Source organism: Cotesia glomerata, linkage group LG10 (genome assembly GCF_020080835.1).
Source record: "Cotesia glomerata isolate CgM1 linkage group LG10, MPM_Cglom_v2.3, whole genome shotgun sequence".
NCBI classification, from domain to species: Eukaryota; Metazoa; Arthropoda; class Insecta; order Hymenoptera; family Braconidae; genus Cotesia; species Cotesia glomerata.
The window spans coordinates 7983386-8008115 of record NC_058167.1 but is presented as its reverse complement, the minus strand read 5'-3'; the positions used below and the strand labels follow the sequence as shown (position 1 = coordinate 8008115).

The 24730-nt window shown below is 29.9% G+C and overlaps 5 protein-coding genes across 7 annotated transcripts in view; 4 read left to right on the top strand and 1 right to left on the bottom strand.

Annotated features, from left to right (window-relative positions):
- Window positions 1-249: 249 nt before the first annotated feature.
- On the top strand, window positions 250-6978 carry LOC123273205 (mediator of RNA polymerase II transcription subunit 15-like). Its single transcript, XM_044740540.1, has 9 exons — window positions 250-506; window positions 752-839; window positions 920-971; window positions 1279-1452; window positions 3252-4034; window positions 5759-5914; window positions 5998-6292; window positions 6369-6471; window positions 6534-6978. The coding sequence occupies exons 1-9, from the start codon at window positions 445-447 to the stop codon at window positions 6861-6863; spliced, it is 2043 nt and encodes a 680-aa protein (XP_044596475.1). The 5' UTR covers window positions 250-444; the 3' UTR covers window positions 6864-6978.
- A 314-nt stretch (window positions 6979-7292) lies between these two features.
- Window positions 7293-12422, top strand: LOC123273225 (protein-cysteine N-palmitoyltransferase HHAT-like). Of its 2 annotated transcripts, XM_044740566.1 has the most exons (6): window positions 7293-7581; window positions 7641-7825; window positions 8389-8400; window positions 10328-11106; window positions 11886-12226; window positions 12299-12422. In XM_044740566.1, the coding sequence occupies exons 1-6, from the start codon at window positions 7476-7478 to the stop codon at window positions 12394-12396; spliced, it is 1521 nt and encodes a 506-aa protein (XP_044596501.1). In that variant the 5' UTR covers window positions 7293-7475; the 3' UTR covers window positions 12397-12422. The 2 variants fall into 2 exon arrangements, with proteins under 2 accessions (XP_044596501.1, XP_044596502.1); XM_044740567.1 differs by lacking the exon at window positions 8389-8400.
- Window positions 12423-12983: 561 nt separating this feature from the next.
- On the top strand, window positions 12984-16037 carry LOC123273227 (protein-cysteine N-palmitoyltransferase Rasp-like). Its single transcript, XM_044740568.1, has 5 exons — window positions 12984-13446; window positions 13522-13706; window positions 14530-15308; window positions 15389-15729; window positions 15829-16037. Exons 1-5 carry the CDS (start codon window positions 13350-13352, stop codon window positions 15942-15944), a joined length of 1518 nt encoding a protein of 505 aa, XP_044596503.1. The 5' UTR covers window positions 12984-13349; the 3' UTR covers window positions 15945-16037.
- LOC123273234 lies at window positions 15977-18847 on the bottom strand. The gene is made up of 4 exons (XM_044740580.1): window positions 18201-18847; window positions 18036-18132; window positions 16479-16632; window positions 15977-16407 (listed from the first exon to the last, which is right to left on the bottom strand). Exons 1-4 carry the CDS (start codon window positions 18789-18791, stop codon window positions 16023-16025), a joined length of 1227 nt encoding a protein of 408 aa, XP_044596515.1. The 5' UTR covers window positions 18792-18847; the 3' UTR covers window positions 15977-16022.
- A 4797-nt stretch (window positions 18848-23644) lies between these two features.
- Window positions 23645-24730, top strand: part of LOC123273198 (venom dipeptidyl peptidase 4-like) — a 158043-nt gene continuing 156957 nt past the window's right edge. Inside the window, exon 1 of one of the 2 annotated variants that reach the window (XM_044740518.1) lies at window positions 23645-24162. In XM_044740518.1, coding sequence (XP_044596453.1) covers window positions 23974-24162 — 189 coding nt within the window. In that variant the 5' untranslated portion in view covers window positions 23645-23973. The remainder of the gene's footprint in view (window positions 24163-24730) is intronic. The other variant, XM_044740519.1, reaches the window with a different exon arrangement.

The window sequence follows — 24730 nt, the reverse complement described above, 5'->3', positions numbered from 1 at the left end:
TAAAATTTTCAAAAATTGTAATGTTTATTTAATATTTATTAAAAAACCTTCATGTAAATTATATGTAAATGAATAAATAATAATAAAATTTAAAATTATTTATAAAATTACTGCTAATATTATTAATTAACCTTACTAGTAACTAACTAAGTAATTAAGTTAAAAAAAATCATTTGAAATTTCTTTAATTCGCGCCAATTATTTTTTTACTTTTACTTTCTCTCGATTTTCTCAGCTCTCAATTACAATTCGAGGTTATCTCGCAGAACCTTGACTTATTAGTTTGCTCCGTTTAATACGTCACCTAATTCGACGTAATTTTGTGCAATTAAATATGATTTAATGCAAATATCAACTAATGTAAAGAGTGTATAAAATATTATTAAAGAATTAATTAATATTTTTCTCAATATTTATTTATTTAATAATTACAAGTGAATAACCATGGCTACTGATGACAATATGTGGAGGACCCAGCAATATCGCCAGGGTATTATTGCCAAAATGTAAGTAATTATTTTTATTTGATTATACTCCAATCAGCTGACATTTGACAATTTTTTAAATTTTTATTACAAATTCATTAAATAAAAAAAAAAAAATATTAATAAAAAAATTTGCACTTGTGATTTTCTATAATCTCTAGACATTAAATTTTGTAATTAAAATTTTTTTATAATAATTTAGTTATTATAAAAATCTAAAAAACTGACAGATGTCTGGTAATTTCAGTATTATTTTATTTTTTTAGAGATTCGGCATTGCAAAACTCGGGGGTATCTCCTATAAGAAATAGCGCTGAGATGGAGAATTACGTCTTCCAGAAAGCTAAGACTAAGGTAAATATAACTCTGAGTAATTGTTTTTATTGAAAGTAATTGGATAACAATAAAATTATTTATTTTTACTCCATTTACAGGACGAGTATCATAATTATGTTGGGAAGGTTATTTTATTTGTAACAGAAAATCGTGAGTATTAATTTATTTTTAGAGCTGTCATTTTTAGTGATACTAAAGTCAAACAACTTAAAATTTTTTTATTTTATTTAAATAATAAAAAATTTTATTTTAATAATTAATATTAAAAATTAATTTTTATATATTAATTATATTAATTATAAATGTAAAATATTATATATTAAAAATTTTTTTTCAATTCTAAAAATTATTAAGTCTTCGATTTTAAGTATTATTTTTATTATTATTATAAAAAAAAAATTAATTTTGAAAAAATAGCAAATTTTTATTTTTATTAATTGTTAAAAAATAATTTCAGACAAAAAAAATGCAGTAGCCAGAGGAGGAGCAGCTGGTGGTCAAGATCCAATGGGAGCATTGCAAACTTTAACCAGACAAGCAACAGGTAACAATAATCAAGTAATGGGTATGGCTGGAGGACCAAATCTCCAAGGTATGGTTCCACAACAAACCGCAAATGCTGCCAGTAATCGTGAGTAAATTTTTTTTAATTTTCCTTCTTTTTTTTTTTAACAGCCGGTCCCTACAATTGCAGCTTTACATTTCTCTCGTGGATAAAGAAGAATTAAAAAAAAAACGCTCTGCTACGTAATAGATTTTTTAATTGTCTATTTCGTACATGGAAAGAACAAGATGACACTGGATATCATCTCAGATTATACTGAGTGAAAAAAAATTTCAAATAGTAGCTAGTATAATCCAGATTACAATGATTATAATACAGATATCACACAATATAATCTGGATTTTTCTAGCTACTATCTGAAATTTTTTTCACCACAGATGAATCGTTTATTTGAGAAACCCCATAAGTCAAAAATACTAAATTTTTCAGGAGAAGCAAAAAGCATTTTTCTCGGTTAAGTTTGCATTAAGATCATGAACCAATGATGAATAATAATAATGTTAGTATCCCGAAAAAATATTCGAGCATGAAAATAGTATATTACACTCCAAGGGAAGTAAAGTAAGAAATGTCTCAGATCACAGGTAATTGTTGGCCGAGGCGAAGCCGAGGTCAACAAACATGTGATCTGAGGCTTTCTTATTTACTTCCCGAGGAGTGTATAATATTTTTTTCCCCGACGAAGGCGGAATGCGGCAACTTCGTTTCGCGCAGCGGGGCTAAAGTTGACGCTTTACGCCCGGAGGGGAAAAAAATTTAATTGTTACTACTATTTATAATAATGATTTGAAATTGATTGACTTATGGGGTTTCTCACCAAAACGAATAAAATAGTAATAAAATCATTAATATATTAATTTTTCTCCGTGAATCATTTATTATATTTATAAAGTAAAGTACAAAATATGTATTGGAACTACAATTAACGAAAATTATAATAAATCATCTATTTTTAAATTCAAATTAGTCAACTGAGAGTCAACAATAAAACAACATTTTAATTTATTACAATCTTACTTTATAAAACTAAAATTGCAAAAATTATTGAAATCAAAGTATTTAACAGTAAATATAATATATTTTTATTTGGTTATTATTAATTTTAGAATTTAAATCAGTTAAATCAGAGTCAACAATAAAACAACATATCTTTAATTTTAATCCATCAATCGAATATCGTAAAACTCATTAAAATTCAAGTATTTAACAGTAAATTTAGTTTCTAATTATCTGATAATCAATCATTTTAAAATTAAAGTCAGTGAAATCACATCAAACAATAAAACAATAATTTAATTTAATTTTTTTAAGCCCATACTGCGAAAATTATGAAAATTTAAGTATTTTGCATTGAACTGAATTTTTTTTTCTCAGAAGTTTTTTTGGAAAAAGAAAAAAAAAAATTTATTTTTGGAATTTAGACATAGAATGTTTATTCGAAAAACCCCTCAAGTCATTGACTTATGGGGTTTCTCGACTAAACGAGATTTATATTGACCGATTGGTTAGGTCTTGAACACGGATTTAATATTTTTTGGTGCTGGTATAAGTGAGGGGAAATTCAAAGAACCGAAAAATGCAATAAACCCGATTTCGAAAAAAATATGACCTATTGGGTTTTTTCAAATAAACGATTTAGATATCACTGAGTATAGTCTGGGATGATATCCAGTGTCATCTTGTTCTTTCCGTGTAGCAGAGCGTATTTTTCGAAATTCTCATTTGTTTAAAAGAAAAACATAAAACTGCAATAGCTTTATAATCATGAGTGCTTCAAGGATAGTACCGTTTCTTGCAGTGAGTGTGACGCGAGAAAAAGAGGGGATCGGCTGTTAAGTTCCAATTGACAAAAAATTTTTTTTCAGTTCTCCAGAGCTTCAACCAGCGTCCAGGTGGTCTTGCGGTGGGAATGAACATGCAGAACATGCAAAATAAGATGCCAGGGATGGGAATGATGGGAGGTCAAGGTTCCCCCATGGGAAACATGGGACAAATGCAGAACATGCAGAACCAAATGAACATGCAGAACCAGATGAACCAAATGTCAGCAGGAAATATCAACCAGCAGATGAACCAAATGGGCCCTGGACCAGGTCAACAAATGAGCCAAGTTAACCAAGGTCAGGTTAATATGCAGCAGCAACAGCAGCAGATGAATCACATGCGTCAGGAGAACATGCAGCAGATGAATATGAACCAGGCGCAAATGGGACAGCAAATGCAGGCCAACCAGATGCAGCAAAATGTCCAGCAACAATTGCAAGCTCAAAGACAACCCCAGATGGTGAATCAGATGGGAGGAGCTCCTGTGGCTGGAAATATGCAAGGTGGATCCCAGAATATTAATCAGATGGGCGGCGGGCAAGTCACTGGCCCGATTAATCCTCAGCAACAGATGCAGCAGGTCCAGCAGATGAACCAAGCTCAGCAGATGGGGCATATGCAGAGAAAGCCCGTCGAAATGATCAACGCTGGGTTTCCTGGACCGAGGAATGTTACGCCCAATCAATTTCTGAGGCAAAGTCCCTCGCCGTCGGTACCTAGTCCCGTCGGGCTTGCTGCTCCGACGAGCAACCAAATGATTCCTTCGCCGGCTCTCGTGCCTTCTAGCCCTCAGCACACTATGATGGCTGGTCCTCGTTCTGTTGGTGAGTGCACTTTACTTTCTTAACTATTAATATTTTTAAAGATATAAGCTCATCCCGACGTTACACTCATCAAGAGCTTTCATTTGAGTACCCACATGCATTTTTATATATTTTTCATATATGAGTGATTCTCTGTAAGGACGTCTTAAATCTGTACAAAATTGTCAAACCAAATTATTTTTGATTTTATTAGAAAAAAAATTAACAAGGGCTACAAAACTATCAGCTTAATCATAATAAATAAACAGCCGATTTAATTTTTGCTTTTTCGATATTTGTGTATTTTTTGCCATGTAACATGACAGGGGACTGTTTGCCATTAAAAGATTTACGCTAGGGTTTTTTTCTCTTAATAGATAATTTTTTCCCAACAGCACAATATACCAGATATTGTCTAAGATCTAAAAATTAACATCCTATTACAATAACACAAGAATTTTCTTTTTATTTTAATACGCACAGATTGTTTAAGTCCGAGTGCTGCTAACTACAGCCTGTAACTTATTTAAAACTAACGACTATAAGGTTTTCTTTTTTGTTTATTTGACCTAAGAACTATAAAACATGTACTATTAAAAATTAATAAATAAACTTTAAGCAAAAAAAAAAAAAAGGGACTGTTTGCCAGGGGACTGTCTTTTTTTTTTATCAAATTCAGAAAAATCAAGCAAACTATTTTAATGCATTTAACTTTTCAAGTTCTCAATGAATGTTTACATTAATTAGAATAATATTAAGACTTATGGATCCAATTTTATAAATAAATTATAAATAAAAATAGTTACCAGGGGACTAAGTTTTGAAGTGGCCCAAACACATATTTCCAGCACAAACGGTGCTTTGACACTAAATAAAATGGCGATAAAGCGCTAACAGCCCTATGGTTATTAACTCAAGGCTAGTTAGATTCTTATAAACCTTACAAAAGGTAAAATAACACGCTGGATTCTTCTTTTGGCTTTGAACTTCTGGTAGAGGACTGTTCTTAAAATGCCTGGGACAAACTTTGGTTTAATGAATTTAATGAAACAAATTAATTTTCGGTACTTTTTATTGAAGAAGATTGTTAGTTAATTAATTAAGTTTATAAACATTATGAACCAAATTATATATTATGGACGAATAACTTAAAATTTAATCTTAAAGTTTTAATTTTGGGAATGGGACAGCCCAGGGGACTGTTATTTCGGTGGTTTACGAATTTATAGCAAAAAAACCAAAATTTATTTCATTTTAGTTTTCCATGCTCCAAATAGAAATGTTTTTTTACTTTCGTAATAAATTTTTTTTAGTAACAAAATAACAATTTTTCTAATAAGAAAATACCTGGGACAGCAAAAAATATCCTTACAGAGAATCACCCATGTATACATATATAATATAAATATACTAAAAATATAAGCTCATCCCGATGTTACACTTATCAAGAACTTTCATTTGAGTATCCACATGCATTTTTGTTATATTTTTCATATATGCATGTATATAATATATATAAATATATGAAATATATGAAAAATTGATGTGGGTACTCGAATGAAAGGTCTTGATGAGTGTAACATCAGGATGAGCTTATATCTTTAAAAATGTCAATAGTTCACAAGATACAAGGTCATTTCTTAATTATGTAAAATATTATAATTATAATTTAAAAAATATACATACATCTAATATATATAAATATATGAAAATTTATTTTTTTAATTACAATAAATTTATTTTAGGAATGGTACCATCACCCAGTGCGTCTTTAAATACTCCTTTGGGTGCTGGAGCTGGTTCTCCACAAGATGAACAGGCGTACAGAGAAAAAGTTCGACAACTTAGTCGGTACATTGATCCGTTGAGAAAAATGATTGCCAAAGCGGAAAGTGATGGAAGTAAGTATATCTTATTTAGATAATTAATTAGGATAATTAAAATTTAAGAGTTGTAATAATTAATCATTATTTATTGTGTTTAGATAATGATAAAACGAGCAGTAACAAGATGACAACTTTGTTAGATATTTTATGCAACCCCTCGAGGAGAGTTCCATTAGAAACTCTACTAAAGTGTGAAACAGTCCTAAAAAATATGGACCTAAAGCGTGAAGCTGTTAGCAGTATAGGTCCAGTTGTTCCACCGACGAAAGAACACCACATTTTTACACCGCTACTGGAAGCTGTGAGGACGAATCTTCAGAGCCCGATGGCGAATCATACGCTCCAGCGAACCTTCGGGCCCTGTTTGGAAGCGCTTTTCGGCCCGGAAATAAAGTAAGCCGCCTTGAAAAGTACTTTTTGAACCTAAAGCTAGAACTCTTGTTAATTGTTGATAAATAATTTTATCCAGGAACTTACCACCGCCGCTGAAGAAGCAAAAAGTCGAAGAGTCTGCTAGCGAGATTCCGGACGTTCTCCAAGGCGAGATCGCTCGCTTGGATCAAAGATTCAAGGTAAAGCTCGCTGAAATATTTAAATAATTACTTGGAATGATTAAATATAAATGTTTTTGTAGGTGAGTCTGGATCCAGCTCAGCAGAACGGCTCCAAGTGCATCCAATTGATCTGCTGGCTCGACGACCGACATCTTCCCTGTGTTCCTCCAGTCTCGGTGACCGTGCCCTCGGATTACCCTCTGACGCCTCCTCGCTGCGTGATGGCTCCTCACGAGTACACCACCGCGTTCCTCAGTGCCGTCCAGAAAGCTCTCACTGCCAGAACTACTAAGTTACCGCGATGTTTCTCCGTCTCGCAGCTTCTTGACACCTGGGAGATGAGCGTCAGACAAGCCAGCGCTCCCACTCAGACTCCAGTTTCTTCTGCTACCGTTCTCATGGGCTTATAGGAACTCTATCGCATTATTTATACTTATAATATTTTACTTAATGTATGTGGAGCATTTTCGACAAGATCTATCGACTTTAAATTTTTTAATTGTAAATTAAAATAATTAATATAACCAATTGAAATAATGTATAAAAAAAATTGGAAAATTTATATTATAATTTAGAGGATAATGTCCTATATATGTTATAGATATTTATTTAATTAATATATACCGTATAATTTTCTGGAATTTTTGATAATGGAATATATTAATTAAATAAGTAATTATTTTTTAAGATACAGACTTATTTTTCTTTATAAAATATTTTTAGATCAATTGTAACAATTTATTATTTTAATACATTTACAACGACTGGACGCAGATGAATGTTGTTAAATAATAGTATTTTTTTCACAACTACAATATTGAGATTAATAAATTTATTATTATATATATGTATTAATATTAAAATGTTGTAAGTTTTACCCACCTAGTATTGTCCGTATAAAAATGTGTTGGCTTAATAATTACAATGTTATCGCCACCTGAATAATTAACTGAAGAACCAGTCGAGCAGTGTCTCTATTTTAAAACTCCCAACAGTTTTATGTTAAATTTAATTACTTAAAAATGGAAGATAATCCGAGCTTGCATAAAGTTGAAGTTGGATTTTATTTTGTAACTTGTGTTTGTGGAATTTTTTACTCTACGTACCAACTTTATTTAGCTGGATCATGTAAGTACAAAAAACGGTATTAATCATTATTGATAATACTTACAATTTTTTTTTTTTAGTTTTCGATTATTTTGATGATATTCACGATGATTTTTCAACGGGCTGGAGTTGGATAGGTCGCAAGAAAGACGTTTCAGATCATGAATGGGCAGCGATGGTTCCATTTCTTAGAATATTTATCCCATGGGTAATATTACATTTGTTGATCAGCAATTTCATCAAATATCTACAACTAAATCGGACGGTAATTTTTTTACGATTTTTATGTGAAAATTTTTGTATTTACAAAAAAATAATAATTAGGTCCCAAATTTTTGCCGTAATTTTAAAATAAATAGTTGAAATTTGTTAAATTACGGCGAAAATATTGGTCATATAAAAAAAATTTATCAAACAAAATTTGTTCAGAATTTAATTTTATAAAAAAATGTCTCTTATGTTTTTTCTTTAGGATCAATATTTTGGCTGTATAATTTCAAAATTAAAATTCATAAATAAAAGGTTCAAATTTTATTTTCCTACATTTATGAATCTTACTTTTGAAATTACAACGAAATTATTGATCCTAACAAAAAAACATAAGACATTTTTTTTACAAAATTAAATTCTGAACTATTGTTTAAAAAAAATTTTTTATAGGACCAATATTTTTGCCATAATATCAAAAATTCGAACCATTCAATTAATTATAGATTGCACACCTCATAAGCGAAGTGTTGAGGTAGTGCTCTACTCTCGACATTTAAAAAAAAAAAGTAGTTTTTTCGAAACTAAAGTTGATTTTTTTTTTTTATATCGCACTTACAGGTTGATCTGAGTGTACTTATATCAACTCAAATAATTTGTCTAGGCACATAAAATATCTTTCAATAACAATAATTTCATTTTTGAATTTTTTAGAATTTATTATTAATTGAGAAATTTTATTATTGTAAATTAAAAAAAGTTTGGAAAATCCAAAAGTGCACACCTCATAATCTCATTTTCCAGCAAAATAATAAAAAACAGAAAACTCTGCTATGGTTTAGTTTAATTCTGAGGTGAGGAAAAAAAATACTATAATAAAATGTATAGATAGATATACAAAAAAATACACAGTCATATATTAGTTTTTTATAAATAATAATTTAACGACAGTGAATTAAACGCTCATATTAATTGAGAAAGTCTGTTATGTGTTACTTTAGACAATAAAATAGTATATTACACACCTAGGGAAGTAAAGTAAGAAATGTCTCAGATCACCTGTTTGTTGACCTCGGCTTTGCCTCGGCCAAGAATTACATATGACCTGAGACATTTCTTACTTTACTTCCCTAGGTGTGTAATATACTAATTGTTATTGAAATGTTATTATTGAAATAAATTAATAATTAGGGGGGTATTCTGGTCTAGAAGCATGAAATTTCAAGTAATTTTTAAAGTGCCGTAAAAAAAAGGCAATCAATATTTTTACCATCCATTTTTTATAAGTTATTTATTAACATTATAAGAATACAGAAAAAAATAAAAAAAGTTGAAAATTCAAAAAATTAGCAGCTGATGAAGTGTGAGGATCTCAAAAAAATGGCATATGACGATACCCACGATTCCAACCCTCCTAGTAATGGAAATAAACAACTAAAAAAGATTATTAATCTAGAGTATTGTCGCTATGGTTGGAACTACGGAAAAGTTGAAAAAAAATTTTTTCACAAAATGGCGAAAAAATGCAGTAAAAACTGAAATTTGGGGATGACCGTAGTTCCAAACAAAGCGACATTACTCTAGATTAATAATCTTTTTTATTTTTTTTTTTTTTCGATTGGTAGAAGAGTTGGAATCGTGGATATCGTCACGTGCCAATTTTTTGAGATCCCCCACCTCATCAGCTGCTAATTTTTTGAATTTTCAACTTTTTTTATTTTTTTCTGTATTCTTATAGTGTTCATAAATAACTTATAAAAAAATGGATAGTAACAATATTGATTGCCTTTTTTTTGCGGCATTTTAAAAATTACCTGAAATTTCATGCTTCTAGACCAGAATACCCCCCTAATTATTAATTTATTTCAATAATAACATTTCAATAACAATTAGTATATTACACACCTAGGGAAGTAAAGTAAGAAATGTCTCAGGTCATATGTAATTCTTGGCCGAGGCAAAGCCGAGGTCAACAAACAGGTGATCTGAGACATTTCTTACTTTACTTCCCTAGGTGTGTAATATACTATTTTATTGTCTAAAGTAACACATGACAGACTTTCTCAATTAATATGAGCGCTTAATTCACTGTCGTTAAATTATTATTTATAAAAAACTAATATATGACTGTGTATTTTTTTGTAAATCTATCTATACATTTTATTATAGTATTTTTTTTGCCCTCCGGGCGGAAAGTGGCAACTTTCGTCCCGCTGCGCTAAACAAAGTTGCCGCTTTCCGCCTTCGTCGGACAAAAAAATAGTATACACTCCACGGGAAGTAAATAAGAAAGCCTCAGATCACATGTTTGTTGACCTCGGCTTCGCCTCGGACAACAATTACATGTGATCTGAGACATTTCTTACTTTACTTCCCTAGGTGTGTAATATACTATTTTTCCTCACCTCAGAATTAAACTAAACCATAGCAGAGTTTTCTGTTTTTTATTATTTTGCTGGAAAATGAGATTATGAGGTGTGCACTTTTGGATTTTCCAAACTTTTTTTAATTTACAATAATAAAATTTCTCAATTAATAATAAATTCTAAAAAATCAACAGATATTATGTTGCTGGTATATTACAATAAGCCTCGCATTTCTCTGGACGTACATTGGAGTCCCTGGAGTGATTTTCATGCTGATCCAGCCTTGCATAGTTTGTCTGCTAATATCCATCAGAAATCTTCCTTTAATTTACTTCGCTGAACTGGGTCTGGTATTTTTATACCACTACAAACCACTGATGAGCCTGGTCCGTGAGGACTGGCTCCAAATGGACTCTAATTGGGATTATTTACTGACTGTTTCAACTTTCTGGGTCCAATTACGCAGTACTAGCTGCGCTATTGACAATGTGAAGATCTACAGGCATAAAAGCCTCCAAGGATTTTTAAAAAATTTTATCGAAACGACTGCGTACTGCCTGTACTTCCCCACACTCTTCATGGGTCCATTCTTTCTGTACGAGGATTTTCATAAAGGCATCAATAGGCCCAACAAGTGGACGCTAAGTCGTCTGATAATTACTGCCCTAAATTTACTGAGATTTTCATTCTGGATCCTCTTCACCGAGATCTTTGCTCACTTTTTATACATCACTGCGTTCAAGTACCAGCCGCAAGCAGTCGAGAAGTTCAACTCTTGGGCATTCTTCGGGTTCGGCTACTGGATGGGCCAGTACTTGTGCAATAAATATGTAATTTTCTACGGCCTTCCTGGAGAATTCACTCGCGCTGATAATATCAATGCTCCGCCGCCTCCTAAATGTATTGGAAGAATTTTTCTGTATTCTGAACTGTGGAGAGAATTTGATCGCGGGCTTTATTTATTTCTTGTCAAGTAATTTTTTTAATTATAATTATAATATTAAGAAAATAAGAAAAATTTTGTCTCCAGGATAGTCATGTGATAAAATCGGTTTTTTTAGTGAAATTTAGTGTCATTGCAAAGGTCTTAATGTATCTCTAGAAACATAATTAAGAAATTACCATGTATCTTGTGAACTATTGACATTTTCATATGAAAATTAAGTTAACCGACATCTGAAAATTTTTAGAATTTTTTTTTATTGAAAAAATTATTACAAAAAAAAATAAAAAAAAATTTCATTCGTAAAAAACTTGAAAAACTGTACCTAAGTGCAATTTTTAAAAAATATTTTTTTGTTCTAATTTAATTTATTAAAAAAGTCGGTTAACTTCAGTATCATATTTTTAAAGATATATTTTTCATATATTTATATATATTATATAAGAAAAATATATAAAAATGCATGTGGGCTTATATCTTATCTTATCTATAGCTTATATCTTCAAAAACGTAAATTATTAAGAACTGACATTGCTGTCTAGTCAACTAATGACATTTTTAAAGATACAAGTTCATCCCGATGTTACACTCATCAAGACCTTTTATTTGAGTACCCACATCAATTTTTCATATATTTATATATATATGTATGTATGAAAAATATATCAAAATACATGTGGGTACTCAAATGAAAGGCTCTTGATGAGTGGAACATCGGGATGAGCTTATATCTTCAAAAACGTCAATAGTTAAAAAAGTACTATTTAATTAATTATTAAAAAAATTTAATAAATTGACCTTTTTTCCAGATACATCTACAGCCCGATCATCAGCTACAAATCATCTCTATCAAAATTATTCGCCTCAATGTTGACGTTCTCCTTTGTCTACGTCTGGCATGGACCTCGAGACTTTGTTCTGGTCTGGTCAGCTCTCAGCTTCTTTGGAGTGACTGTCGAACGCATTGCCCGTTCCATCGGAAAATCTCCGGCTTATAATAAAATAATTAACAAATATTTGTCACCTCAAATGAACAGAAGGTTGAATTGTTATCTGACAACTCATTTATTTATCATTACCGCTTCAGCTTCTTTTTATTTTCTTGGGCGTATGGAGATCGGTAATCTGTATCTTTACCGAGCTTTCTGTGGTAACATTTTATTTCATTAATTTTTTTTTTGTAATATTATATAATTTTATTAAAATTAATTTTTTTTTTCAGATCCTCTGCCAGTAATTATAATTCGATCTCTTATTATTTACACCGGATCCCAAATTTCTGTGGAAATTAAAAATTATTACAAGAAAAAATTATCTTAATTTTTTAGAATATTTTTTATAATTTCTATTTATGATACTAAAATCAACAAATAAAAATTTTATGAATTTTTATAAAATAAAAATTGTGATAAAAAATATTTATAAAAATTATAAATTTATTTTTTTTTCCACTTGAATTTTTTTTTTCAATTTAGTTATAAAAAATATCTTTAAAATTTCAGATAGTAAAATTTTTTTAGTTTACAATTTATAAATTTATTTAATATAAAAAATTATCTACAAGGTTTTTTTTTCTATTTTTTTAAAGAAAATAAACCTACTTTTAAAAAAATAAAATATGCTGTTATTTTAAAAGATTATATAATTAGTGAAAAGCGTTTTTGTAAAATTTTATAAAATCAAACTTAAAAAATTTTTTGTATAATATTTAAATACTTTGTAATTACAAATAAAGTACTCCAAAAATTTATAAATTAAAATTTTATAACCGGCTTTGAATAGTCAAAGTTAAAACTATTTTTAAAGTATAAAAACAATTTAATGACTAGTAATCTAATCTTTTTAAGTATCTATTAAATATCGGAAAAAAAACAGTTTTAACTTGCAGACAGTTTAAAAACTAGCAAGCGTGCCCGTAAGACTTTTTATATTAGTATAGTGTCGTAAAATACAATTTGGTTTATCTACATCGAAGGATCACACATAGCGAAGCAATTTACTCACACAAGTCGGAGTATCCACGTGTGCAAATAGGTAATGGTAATAATGGTTCTGCACACTTGACTTATAAGCGCAATGTTGAGTAAATATTTACAAGTACTATTAGTCTATTTACTGATTGAAGCTGATGTTTGACATCAAACATTAAATAATTAAAAGTGTATGACAAAGTAATAAAAAATTAATTTTTACATTGGAATTTATGTAAGCAAGCCGGTAAAAACATCCGGACAATTGCCGCGTATTTGGAATTCAAAATCTAAATTTAAATAATGACAAGACTTAGTAAAAACGAGCTGAGATTTTATTTCATCGCCTGGACATGCGGGATTTTGTACTCGCTGTACCACGTGTATTTAGCCGGACGATGTAAGTAGTTTAATTTTATCTCATTCATTAAAATTAATTGGTAAATTATTGCTGATTGTTGGTGCTTGCTTACAGATATCAGTACTGGCCACGGGAGTTACTATGACTTTGCTGTAGGATGGAGCTGGATAAAAAGGAGACAAGATATTTCTGATGGAGAGTGGTGGAGTTTTATACCGCTTATTAAAAAACTAGTGCCTTGGATTGCTGTGCAATTGTTAATTAGTCATTTTATAAAATATAAAAAATTTAATAGTACGGTAAGTAAGTTTTTTAAATATTAGATAATTATCTAATTTATTCATCAAATTGCATGTGAAAATTTTTTTAAAAATTCGGAGCTGAATAATTTTTATTTTATAAAATTTTATTTACTCGTAAAAATAAAAATTGTTCGATAGTATTGTTAGTATTATTAAATTATTATTATAACTCTATGAAATTTTTTAGATGATAACAAAATATTTCAAAATAGTAATTAAAGTTATTTTTAATTATAAAAAAAAATTTAATACCAATTAATTTTTTTTTATAAATGATAATAATATTAATAAAAATAACAATTTTTTTCAATTATTATTTATATTATTAAGAGAATAAGAAAAATTTTGTATCTAGGATAGTCATATGATAAGTAATTAGGCTGCATTCAAAAATGCTTTATCTCTAGATACATAATTAAGAAATTACCTTTTATCTTGTGAAATATTGACATTTTTAAAGATATAAGCTTATCCCGATGTTACACTCATCGAGATCTTTCATTTGAGTACCCACATCAATTTTTCATATATTTTATATATTTATATATATGTATATATGAAAAATATATCAAAATACATGTGGGTACTCAAATGAAAGCTCTTGATGAGTGTAACATCGGGATGAGCTTATATCTTTAAGAACGTCAATAGTTAAGAAAGTACAGTGCATTTTAACAAAAGTCATAATTTAACAAAGCAAAATTTTATTTATTTATAGTTCACAAGTCACATAGTGACTGCAAGGTTGCTAGTTATTATTATTATAAGTTTAAAATTTTCGACAATAATAATAATAATAATAATAATGATAAATTAACAGGTTTTATGTGGCTGGTACATTACAGTAACCGCAACATTTTTATGGACACAACTTGGATTTTCAGGAGTTCTTTTATTCTTAATCCAGCCTTCGGTGGTATGCCTGCTGATAGCAATCCGCAACTTACCCCTAATTTACTTCGTAAAACTAGGAACATTGTATTTATACCAATATGATCCTCTGATGAATTTAGTCTGGAACGACTGGCTGCAGGTCGACCAAGAATGGCAATACCTCTTAACAGTAACAATTTTCTGGATTCAGTTACGGAGTATCAGCTGCTCTGTAGACAATGTCTCGCGGTACCAGCACAAAAATCTCAGTAGTTTCTTCAAAAACTTCATCGAGATCACCGCGTACTGCCTATACCTGCCAACTATGTTCACTGGTCCGTTTTTCCTCTACTCAGACTTCCGTAAAAGTCTCAGCGGGTCAGAAAAGTGGACAGTGCATCGCCTGGGTGTCACTGTTTTCAATTTATTGAGATACACTTTCTGGCTGCTGGTCACCGAGCTGATGATGCATTTCCTGTACACCAGCGCGTTGAAGAGTTACCCAGAACGAGTAGGTGCGCTCAACGCCTGGGCCTTCTACGGGTTTGGTTACTCCATGGGCCAATACTTCTGTAACAAGTACATTGTCGTTTACGGACTCGCTGGTGAGTTTAGCCGTGCTGATGATATTGATGCTCCTCCACCGCCTAAATGTATCGGAAGAGTCCATCTGTATTCTGAAATGTGGAAGCACTTTGATCGTGGACTATATCAATTTCTCGTCAAGTAATCTTAAATTAATATTAATTATTAATTATATTTTGCAGTAAATTATTTACCAAAGTTATACTCTTGATATTTTCCAGGTACATTTACGGACCAATAGCGCAGTATAATTTTCCTTTGAAGAAATTCTTCGCTTCCTTCCTGACATTCAGCTTCATCTACGTCTGGCACGGACTCGCTCAATATGTTTTCATTTGGTCGCTACTTAATTTCATTGGAATAACTATCGAAAGCATAGCTCGTTACATAGGAACCTCTTCAGTCTATAATTATTATTTGAATAAATACTTGTCACCGAAAAACGCAAGGAGGTTCCATTGCCTGATTGCTTCTCCGTTGCTTTCGATGTCTGCCATTTCTAACTTTTATTTCTTCGGTGGAATGGCTATTGGTAATTTATTCACCTTCCGATTCTTCCAAGGTAATTAAAATTCTTCTTACTTTAATTAATTCCTTTTTTATAAAATAAAAAAATATTATTAATTATTTAAATATTTATATTAATTATATTTACTTGCAGATTCCTGGATTACTATTTGCACCAGAATATTTTTCTCATACTGTTGCTGTCAAGTTTCAACGGAATTAAAAATTTTAGAAACTATTAAATCAAAAAATAAATTAATTACAAATTAATTGTTATTTATTAAAGTTATAAGACAATCAAATTTAAAATGTTGATAAATGAATTTATTTTAAAGAAATAAACATAAGTTATGTTGGAGAAGACTGGACGATTTCTTTTTTGGTCCTTTTTTTCAGCCACTTTTGGAACAACCCAGTCGAGGAAGAGATAACGACCAAAGGAGGTCGCCCCAAGTCATTCTCCATCCATAAATCGTATTTTTCACGGAGATTTTCTGGTGAGCAATGAAAACATCGAGGAGATATAAATAGCTCTTCGAAAGTATAACCCAGTTGGTGTAAAAATTTAAACATGTCGGTCAAAATTTTCTTGTTCATCTTACGCAGACGAGGATCTCGTCTGTAGAGACTTTCGATATCCGATGCATTGCATTTGAAGAGAGTCATCACGTAGTCATTAATATTTTCATAAGGTTTTTCAATATTTTTTTTTTCTTTATACTTTGTGACATATCTATGAAAATAAATAAGTCAGAATTAATCAACAATAATTTTTAATAAATAAAAATAGATATTTAATATTACTCTTCAAATTTTTCGTCTGGACATCGAACAAACCATGGTGTAAGCGGAGTAATTCCTAATTCTCTTGTCGTTGCAGCCCTGTTGATAGATCTCGAGTAATCAAGCGCGTAAAGATGTAAATATTCTTTTAATGTACTCTTCGGCATACCGCCATCTAAATTAAAATAAAATTATTTTATTGAAATATTTAAAATGATTTTTTTTATTGCATATATTAATAATAATAATCATTATATATTTCTTCTGTGCGTATGTTTGTCACTCAACTCCTCTCAAACGGCTGGACCGATTTTAATGAAATTTTTTGTGTGTCTTCAGATAGATTCCAGAACGGTTTAGATTCACAATTCAGTCCAAGGGAAAATGTTTATTTAATAGATTTTTTATTTATAAATTGTTATTGACCTTGAGTACCCACATGCACTTTTCATATATCTTATCTATCTTATCTATACTAATAAATGGAGAGCCGGTTTTTTTGTCCGGTTATACTGCGAAAACTACTGAACCGATCGGAATAATACTTATATAATAAGATGCAGCGTGTTTCGGAGTAGGTTTTAGTATATGATATGATGGTGATTACTTATCCGGAACCTATATTTTTTTGACTTAGAAAAAATGAATTTTTATTGTAACTAAATTTATTCTATTCGATTGTCATTTGTTTAAAATAAATTTTTTAATTCTATTGTTTATGTATATATACTAAGCAGATTTCTTCACTTATGAGACCTGCAATTTCTTTAACTGAAACTTTCAATGCTCATTACAAATTATTTTTTTCATATCAATTATTATTCATTTTCGTAAGAAAGACACGGAAATGTTATAATGATTGCACATTGAAAGTAACAATGAATATTAGCTAGAATAATTACGTGGATAAAAGGTGGATGCCAATTCGATAGAATTGGGAATCTGTGCAAGTCAAAACAATACTCTAATTAAATTTCAAATCTAGATCTAAAAATACAATTTTATAAAGCGCCCAGCGGAGCAGGCGAGTAACAGTTAGAGTTTTTTATATTTCACAAATATCATATAGATAAAATACATAAAAAAAATTGATCCGGATACTCAAATGAAAGGTCTTGAAGAGTGTAATGTCATGGTGAGAATAAATCTTTAAAAATGTCAATATTTTACAAGATATAATGTCATTTTTTAATAAAAATAGAATTGCAATTAATTAAAATTTTGATTCATAAAATAATGGATTTTTTTGAAATGCACTGTACTTTCTTAACTATTGACGTTTTTAAAGATATAAGCTCATCCCGATGTTACACTCATCAAGAGCTTTCATTTGAGTACCCACATGCATTCTTGATATATTTTTCATATATACATATATATAAATATATAAAATATATGAAAAATTGATGTGGGTACTCAAATGAAAGCTCTTGATGAGTATAACATCATAATAGACTTATATTTACGAAAATGTTAATAATTAAGGAATAACTAAGAATGAATAAGCTCACGATTTTTAAATTTAAGTCGTATGTATAGGACAACGTCTGTCAGGTCCGCTAGTAAATATATAATTACCTAGAAAAATTTTTGTAAGACTGACTATTCTTTCCATTGGAACTCCAAAAACCTGACTGCGACTCGGTAATCTGTCACATATTTCTTTAGGAGTGGTCTGAAAATAATTAATTAAATAAATAAATAAATCACAATTACAATATAAATACATAAATAAATAAATACCTCAAGTTGATTGGCCAAATATTCAATCCGGCTGTTGAACTCAGGAATAATTTTCTTGTCATCGCTGACGACAACCAAATAGCGCGAAAACCTGCGAGCTGGAATTTGGAATAGCCTGATACCGTCATTTAAATCCAGCTTCATCTGATTGAACATCGTAATTTTCAAGGCCAAGTCATCTGGAGTATCAGCTAGCACATAAGGATGTTTTTTAATCTCCTCGCTGGTAAGACCGGCTGCAAGTAAAGCCGCGTAATTTTTGACAATATCATTTTTTGACAGCTTTTTGAATAACGTAAAGTCTTTGACAACTTCCTGGGCAGTGTTTCTGGGAACTCTGGCGACTTTCATCAGCACATAGGCTGCTTTGGGCCCCATATGATGGTCGTCCAGGAACTGCCTAAATCCTTTGATGTCGTGGTAATCTGGGTCCAGGGCTGGCGGTAACAATTTTGTTGAATCTGTTGATGTGCTTTGTTTACGATTATTATTTATTATTGTTGATGTTTGAATGGTAGCAATCCTGATGCTGGATTTGGGGTTAATTTTTAGTAAATTTTTTACTAGACACCTTACGACACTGTTTGCCATTTTTTTTTTTTTTTTTTTTAATTATACTCAGTTTTAATTTTTTTTTTATTAAATTTGCAAAATTTTTTAACTGTTAAAATAATAATTAATTTTAATAAAAATAAATATATTTTAATCACAATCAAATGTTACTTTTCAAAACAAACTGCAATATATATTTTATATAATAATAAGTGCATTCATTTTTAGATGCAGAAGTTACTACTAGCGCCGCGGGGAAGAAGTGGAAGGAAAAGTTACTGCGCATGTCAGAAGTTTAAAAATCAAGATGGCGTCAGAGGCCGTTGGAAGCCGGCGTCATTGTTACAGATTCATTAATTTGTCCCTTGATATTGATTAATTATTCAAGTAATTACTACCTTGTAATTATAATTTTATTAAAATAACCAAAGTATAGGGAAAAATATTGATGTTAATGATAAAAATTTATAAAAAACCAGACTTTTGTCTAGACAATGATTTTAAAATTTTGATGAAAATGTATTGAGACTGGTCAATACTATGTCATTAATTAAAGAAATAAATATGAAGATAATAATTTTTTTTTGGTAAGCATATAAGTTAATAATTAAATATTTTTTATAAAAAAAATAATTTATGTCAATTGTTAATTTTTTTTAAAATAATAATTTATTCTTTTTTTATTATTTTTAAAAAACAATTGATATAAATTAATTTTTGTGAATAAAATATTTAATAATAACTTTTTTTTTTTAAATAACAAATTTAATTACTATTTAGCTCTTGACAAGAAAAAAAAAGTAAGAAAATTCAATTCAACATTTCAGGAATATTGTTCCAGAGCAATTATAAAATAAAATTCTTCTACCATTACTTGATTTAGCTTGCTTTCGCCCTTATAATAAGAGCTATTGTATTCGACAAGTAAATTAAGCGAATAAAAACAGGTTTTATAGACATTGCCTAATTGCTCCCTTAGAGCAAACAAAGTACATTTATGTGTATGCACTTTCGTCTCGCAAATTGTTTTTCAAGCTTAAAAACAAAATATATATATAGCTATATAAATTTAAAACAACTCGGGAGCTGGATGAAGAAAGTGGCCAGAAGTTGATGGTATGAGGATAGAAAATATAAACTTTAAAAGTTTTTACGTATCTTTATCTCTGCGTTATACGTAATGTAAGGTAGTAGTGTTTCATGTGGACGTTTTGCTTTAGCTACGTGAATAAATCGTCTTGCATGCTTCACTTGCTGTTCCACTACTCTATACTATTTCGTAGTTCCTATTTTGTAGTTCTAGTACTCGATGGAGGTCAATAACCTTTTTTGTTTTCTCAAATAATTTTATTTAATTTATTATGAAAATCTTCAGGTTTTGTGAATAAATAATTGTAGGAAGTGCAAATCAGGTGAGTTGAGAGTAACATGCGTGGAAAAGAGGTTGTTGTCTGGTATTTATTAATAATTTTTTACTATTAATAATTTTCAATAACTTGTATTAAATTAATAGAGTTCTGTAACACTGGATATTTGTTGATCTGTAATTTATCGATGTTTTTGACTAAATTTATACGAATAAAATTAGTATATAAACGGTCTAATTAGCAATTGGTCTAACTCCTTATTTTTTAGAGGGTAATTTTTTAACATTTTGATGTAGCAATAGTCCAATTATAAATTATTTGAATGATCCAAACCAAAATATTATACCTCTATTAGATATTAATGATATTAAATGGTTTTATAAAGTGATAGTAAATTTTGAACTAATTGTTTTTTCGTACAAATGGAAGATTCTCTAAAATGGAGTTAGACAATTTGCTAATTAGAACGTCGATATGGAATCTGCTATCTAATGATCAGAGTGTTGACAATTCTTTGACAGACTTTTTCAAGATACCTGATGATATCGGAATAACACCGACGAAATGTCGTATATATGAAAATAAATAGTCGAAACTGATTACTTTGGTCTTTTCACCTTATTCGCACCTCCTAAAATTATTTAATTTATTATTCATCCAAATTTTTAAAATTGATTTTACACAAATGAAGCAATTAATTTTTTATCGAATTTTTTTTTTAAACCGTCAAAACGTTAACGTAAAATTCTAATGCAACATTTCAATTAAAATAATTTCAAACTTCAGACAATTTAAACGATGAAGAATATTTTTTCACTAAAAAATTAATTTAAAATACTGATAAATTTTTTGCAGTGCCAATATGCGGTTGTCACGTCAAAATGTCACAAAAGAGTGTGTACATCCAGAGCGTGTTATTCAACGGAAAATCCTTTCTCCACTTGAACTGTCAGTTATAAAATAACGCTGCCGAGAAATCATCAGGGATTTCAGTAAAGTTTGACACTATAACCGTTGACAGTGAACTTTATCATTTAAACTTTGCATAAAAAGTTCATGTACCACTCACACAATTTCTCTGCATCAAGTGGTATGTTAACAGTCCATTCATATTTTATTTTTTTTATATTAACTATACAATAAGTGAAAGCCTTTGCATCAGTTTTAGCTAGCTGAAACTGGAGCAATCTTCGAAAATAGGTGTCTCGCGGTCTCTGTGTCACTACGGTTGAGAAAAAAAATAGTATTAGCTTTCACTAGTAGCATCAGTAAGTGCAGGTACTGCTAGAGTAGGAACTTGGTTGTACTCTCGGTTCCTTTCTCCTGCATTAGCATTACGTTTACGACCTAGTTTTCGATTCAATATCCTCACATCTTGTCAGTCCACCACGGTATTGTCGGCTGTTTATCTATAATATTCGGTGCAGTGCCCGGAAGACAGAATAATTATCACAAGTATTAATTAAACGCTAGCAAATAATTATTTTTCCGAGTATAAAGCTCTGTGATATTAAATTTTCTACTCAGTGATTTTTCTTTTTTCTATAAAAATTTTTTCTTAAAGTTTCAATGAAAAATATGAACAAAATTAAATAGAATCAATCATTTTTAGTTATTTAATCGACGATAATTATTATTACTATTATTATACAGTACCGACGGAAAATTTCCGGACAACCTTCTTGTTTACTTTTTAATTTAAATATGATACATAAACAAATTAACTTGATCTATAAAGAAAATGCTATTTTATTTTACAAAGTGTGTACAATCGTGTCATTGACTTTCTTCTTGGTTTATTTTATTTTTAATAATCGTTTTAATAAATTTTCATCTTGTCCGGAAACTTTCTGTCGGTAGTGTATATTTTATCAATCAATAGTGAGTTCAGAGGTCATTTAAACATTATTAAACACAGTTACAGCCTGAATTTCTCTATATATGTATAAATATTTTTATCTCGGCCAATCATTTAACGTCAATCTAATTTTTAATATCGTAAATATTTATTGCGTTTCACGAGGGAATTCCCCTGCCCGGTTATGTATAGGTATATATCATAGCAGTGATCTGCGGAGTAAAACGAGAGCATCAAGTGAGGCAGTAATAATCGGTTGATACGGTCATGTGGATGTGTGTGAATGTAAAACCAGATACTATACAGAGTTAGAGGGATTGCAGGGTGAGTGAGTGAGTGAGTGAAGCATTGAGGTAGGGTGTCGAGCGCGTCAACCCCTTCGTGCGTACCGAGCTTTCGACCAATGACCCATGTACGATTTTTTGTACCACACTGGTTATATACATCGGTCGTCCTCCCTCGTTCCTCCGCTCTGTCGCCTTGTTCTCTGTCTGAGTCTGGCTGAGCTTCTTTCTCTGATCTGTTGTGTCAAAATAAATGTCGTCTCGCTCGTGTCTATTTGTCGGTTACTGGTTACTGGGGTTTCAATGGTATGGTGCGTCAACCGACACCCGCGAGTGATCCTTTATTCATCGCCTCCACTCCCACCGCGGATATTATACCTCCACATCCTCGTTCTTCGTTCTCGTTAGTGATGCCGGGTCATCATCTCTACGCTCTAGATTTTTTATTCTTGATAACATTTTTTTAACCGCGGAATTTCAATCGTTTTTTTTTTTTTGCTAGTTGGTGAAAAACATTTTTTATTGAACATTAGCTTGTTTTATTAAAATTTTAACGAGGATTCGGGTTAAGGCCTATCTAATTGCTATTTTTTTTCAATTAATTCTTCTAAGTTATTATTTTCGAGATTCAAAAAAAAATTAATCAATTACTTTTTTAAAATATATTAAAAATATTTATAATTTTTAATAAATTAATATTTTTATTAAATAAATTAACTTTTAGCAAATATACATTTGCTAAATAAATACAAAATTTAATTTGCTGGGAATTTAATGTAGTTTTATTTGATAAATATGAAAGTTTACAGAGAAATAATATTTTTCATTTTTAAAATGATTTTTTTTTTACCTTTAATAATTACGAAGGTATTTATGTAATAACAAAAAGTTTCAAGACCAGGCCTTTCTAATAAAAAAAAAAAAAAATTCCTTTCATTAATTTCATCTTAAGAGTACGTTTATCACCAAACATTAATTTTATTTTAATCAAAAAACAAATAATTACAATAAAATAAAATAAAAAACTAAAAATTATTATTTTTGCTTAACTTAAACTTTCTCGTAATAATTAAACATGTGTGTTTATTTATATAACAAAAAAAAAACCTTGGGCTTATCTCAATTCAAAAGCAATAAACTATACGATTCATACTAATTATTTCCTCGAGCGTTTTCCTCAGTCTATCTTTTATATATTTATATTTATATTCATATTTATTATACGTTTTACGTTAGTTATATTGAAGTCAAAGAAGTAGCAATCTTCGGTCACTGACACGGATGTTTCATATCATATAATATATTATTAAATATTAGAAAAAAAATTCTTATTAAGCATTAATTTATATTCTTATATTTTCAGACAACGAAATTATGCAACGGCCGGTGTGTTCATTTCTACTGTTTACCGAGTAATTGGTTACCAGTATGGTATTTATTGTAAAGTTGATTGTCGTTGAGACAGTTCATTCAAAACAAACATGTTATTACGGTAGTGAAAAAAAAAACTTCAAACATAAATGTGTGGTCATTTATCCATTAGAAGTGTAGTAAAAGTGAGTATGTGGACTTCAGTAATCGACGTATAATATTATTTTGTATTATCAGTGTTTATCGTTCTGGGTCAGTCGTCTAATACGCGTTTAATTTTTTCGGCTCAAATGAAACTTGGGCTATTTTAACTGGAAAATTTAGTGTTGTGATAAGTTAAAATGGCTTCGAGTGTTGTTATTGTTGATGATAATTATGCGGATTATACTCATGACAATGATAATGAGACAGAGGAGCATCCGTTAATCACGACGGACGATGATTTTGATTTGAAGGCTGAAAAAATATTGCGAAAGGTTAAATGGACGCAGAAAAATATTAATCATAATAATATGCTTTATCTTCATCCGGTGAGTCATTTTTGTTATTTTATTAAAACTTTATACTACGAACGACAAAATTTTTGTTTATTTTTTTTTTTGAGAAAATACTTTGTTTATATTGATAAACATTCTATGGAAATATAAACGACAAATGAAAGTTTGGAAGTTGAATGAATGAAAGCTTTGTCACAACTATAACTTTATTAGTATTTAATAAAAGTTTATTTGATACAATACTCACGTATTGAAATCGCCACGTGTCAGTCGAATAGCGGGTAAATCCAGTTTATTTTTACTTTGAAATGCGATATTGTTGCATTTGAAAAAAAACTTTAGATTTATTAATCTTCAATTTAATAACTTATAATAATAATAATAAATAAATGAATAATACTTTGAAGAATTTTTAAAGCAAATAATTTAGAAACACAATAATAAATTTTTTCATTTGAAGTGATTATAAATGATCTAGTAGGTTATTTTCAAAGCCAATACTGACATGACGAATTAAAATTCCAAGCTGTACTAGGTCATGAACTTTGTCTGAGTCATTTTTACAAGATTTACTTATTTTTCGTACCCGAGATGCAGATCT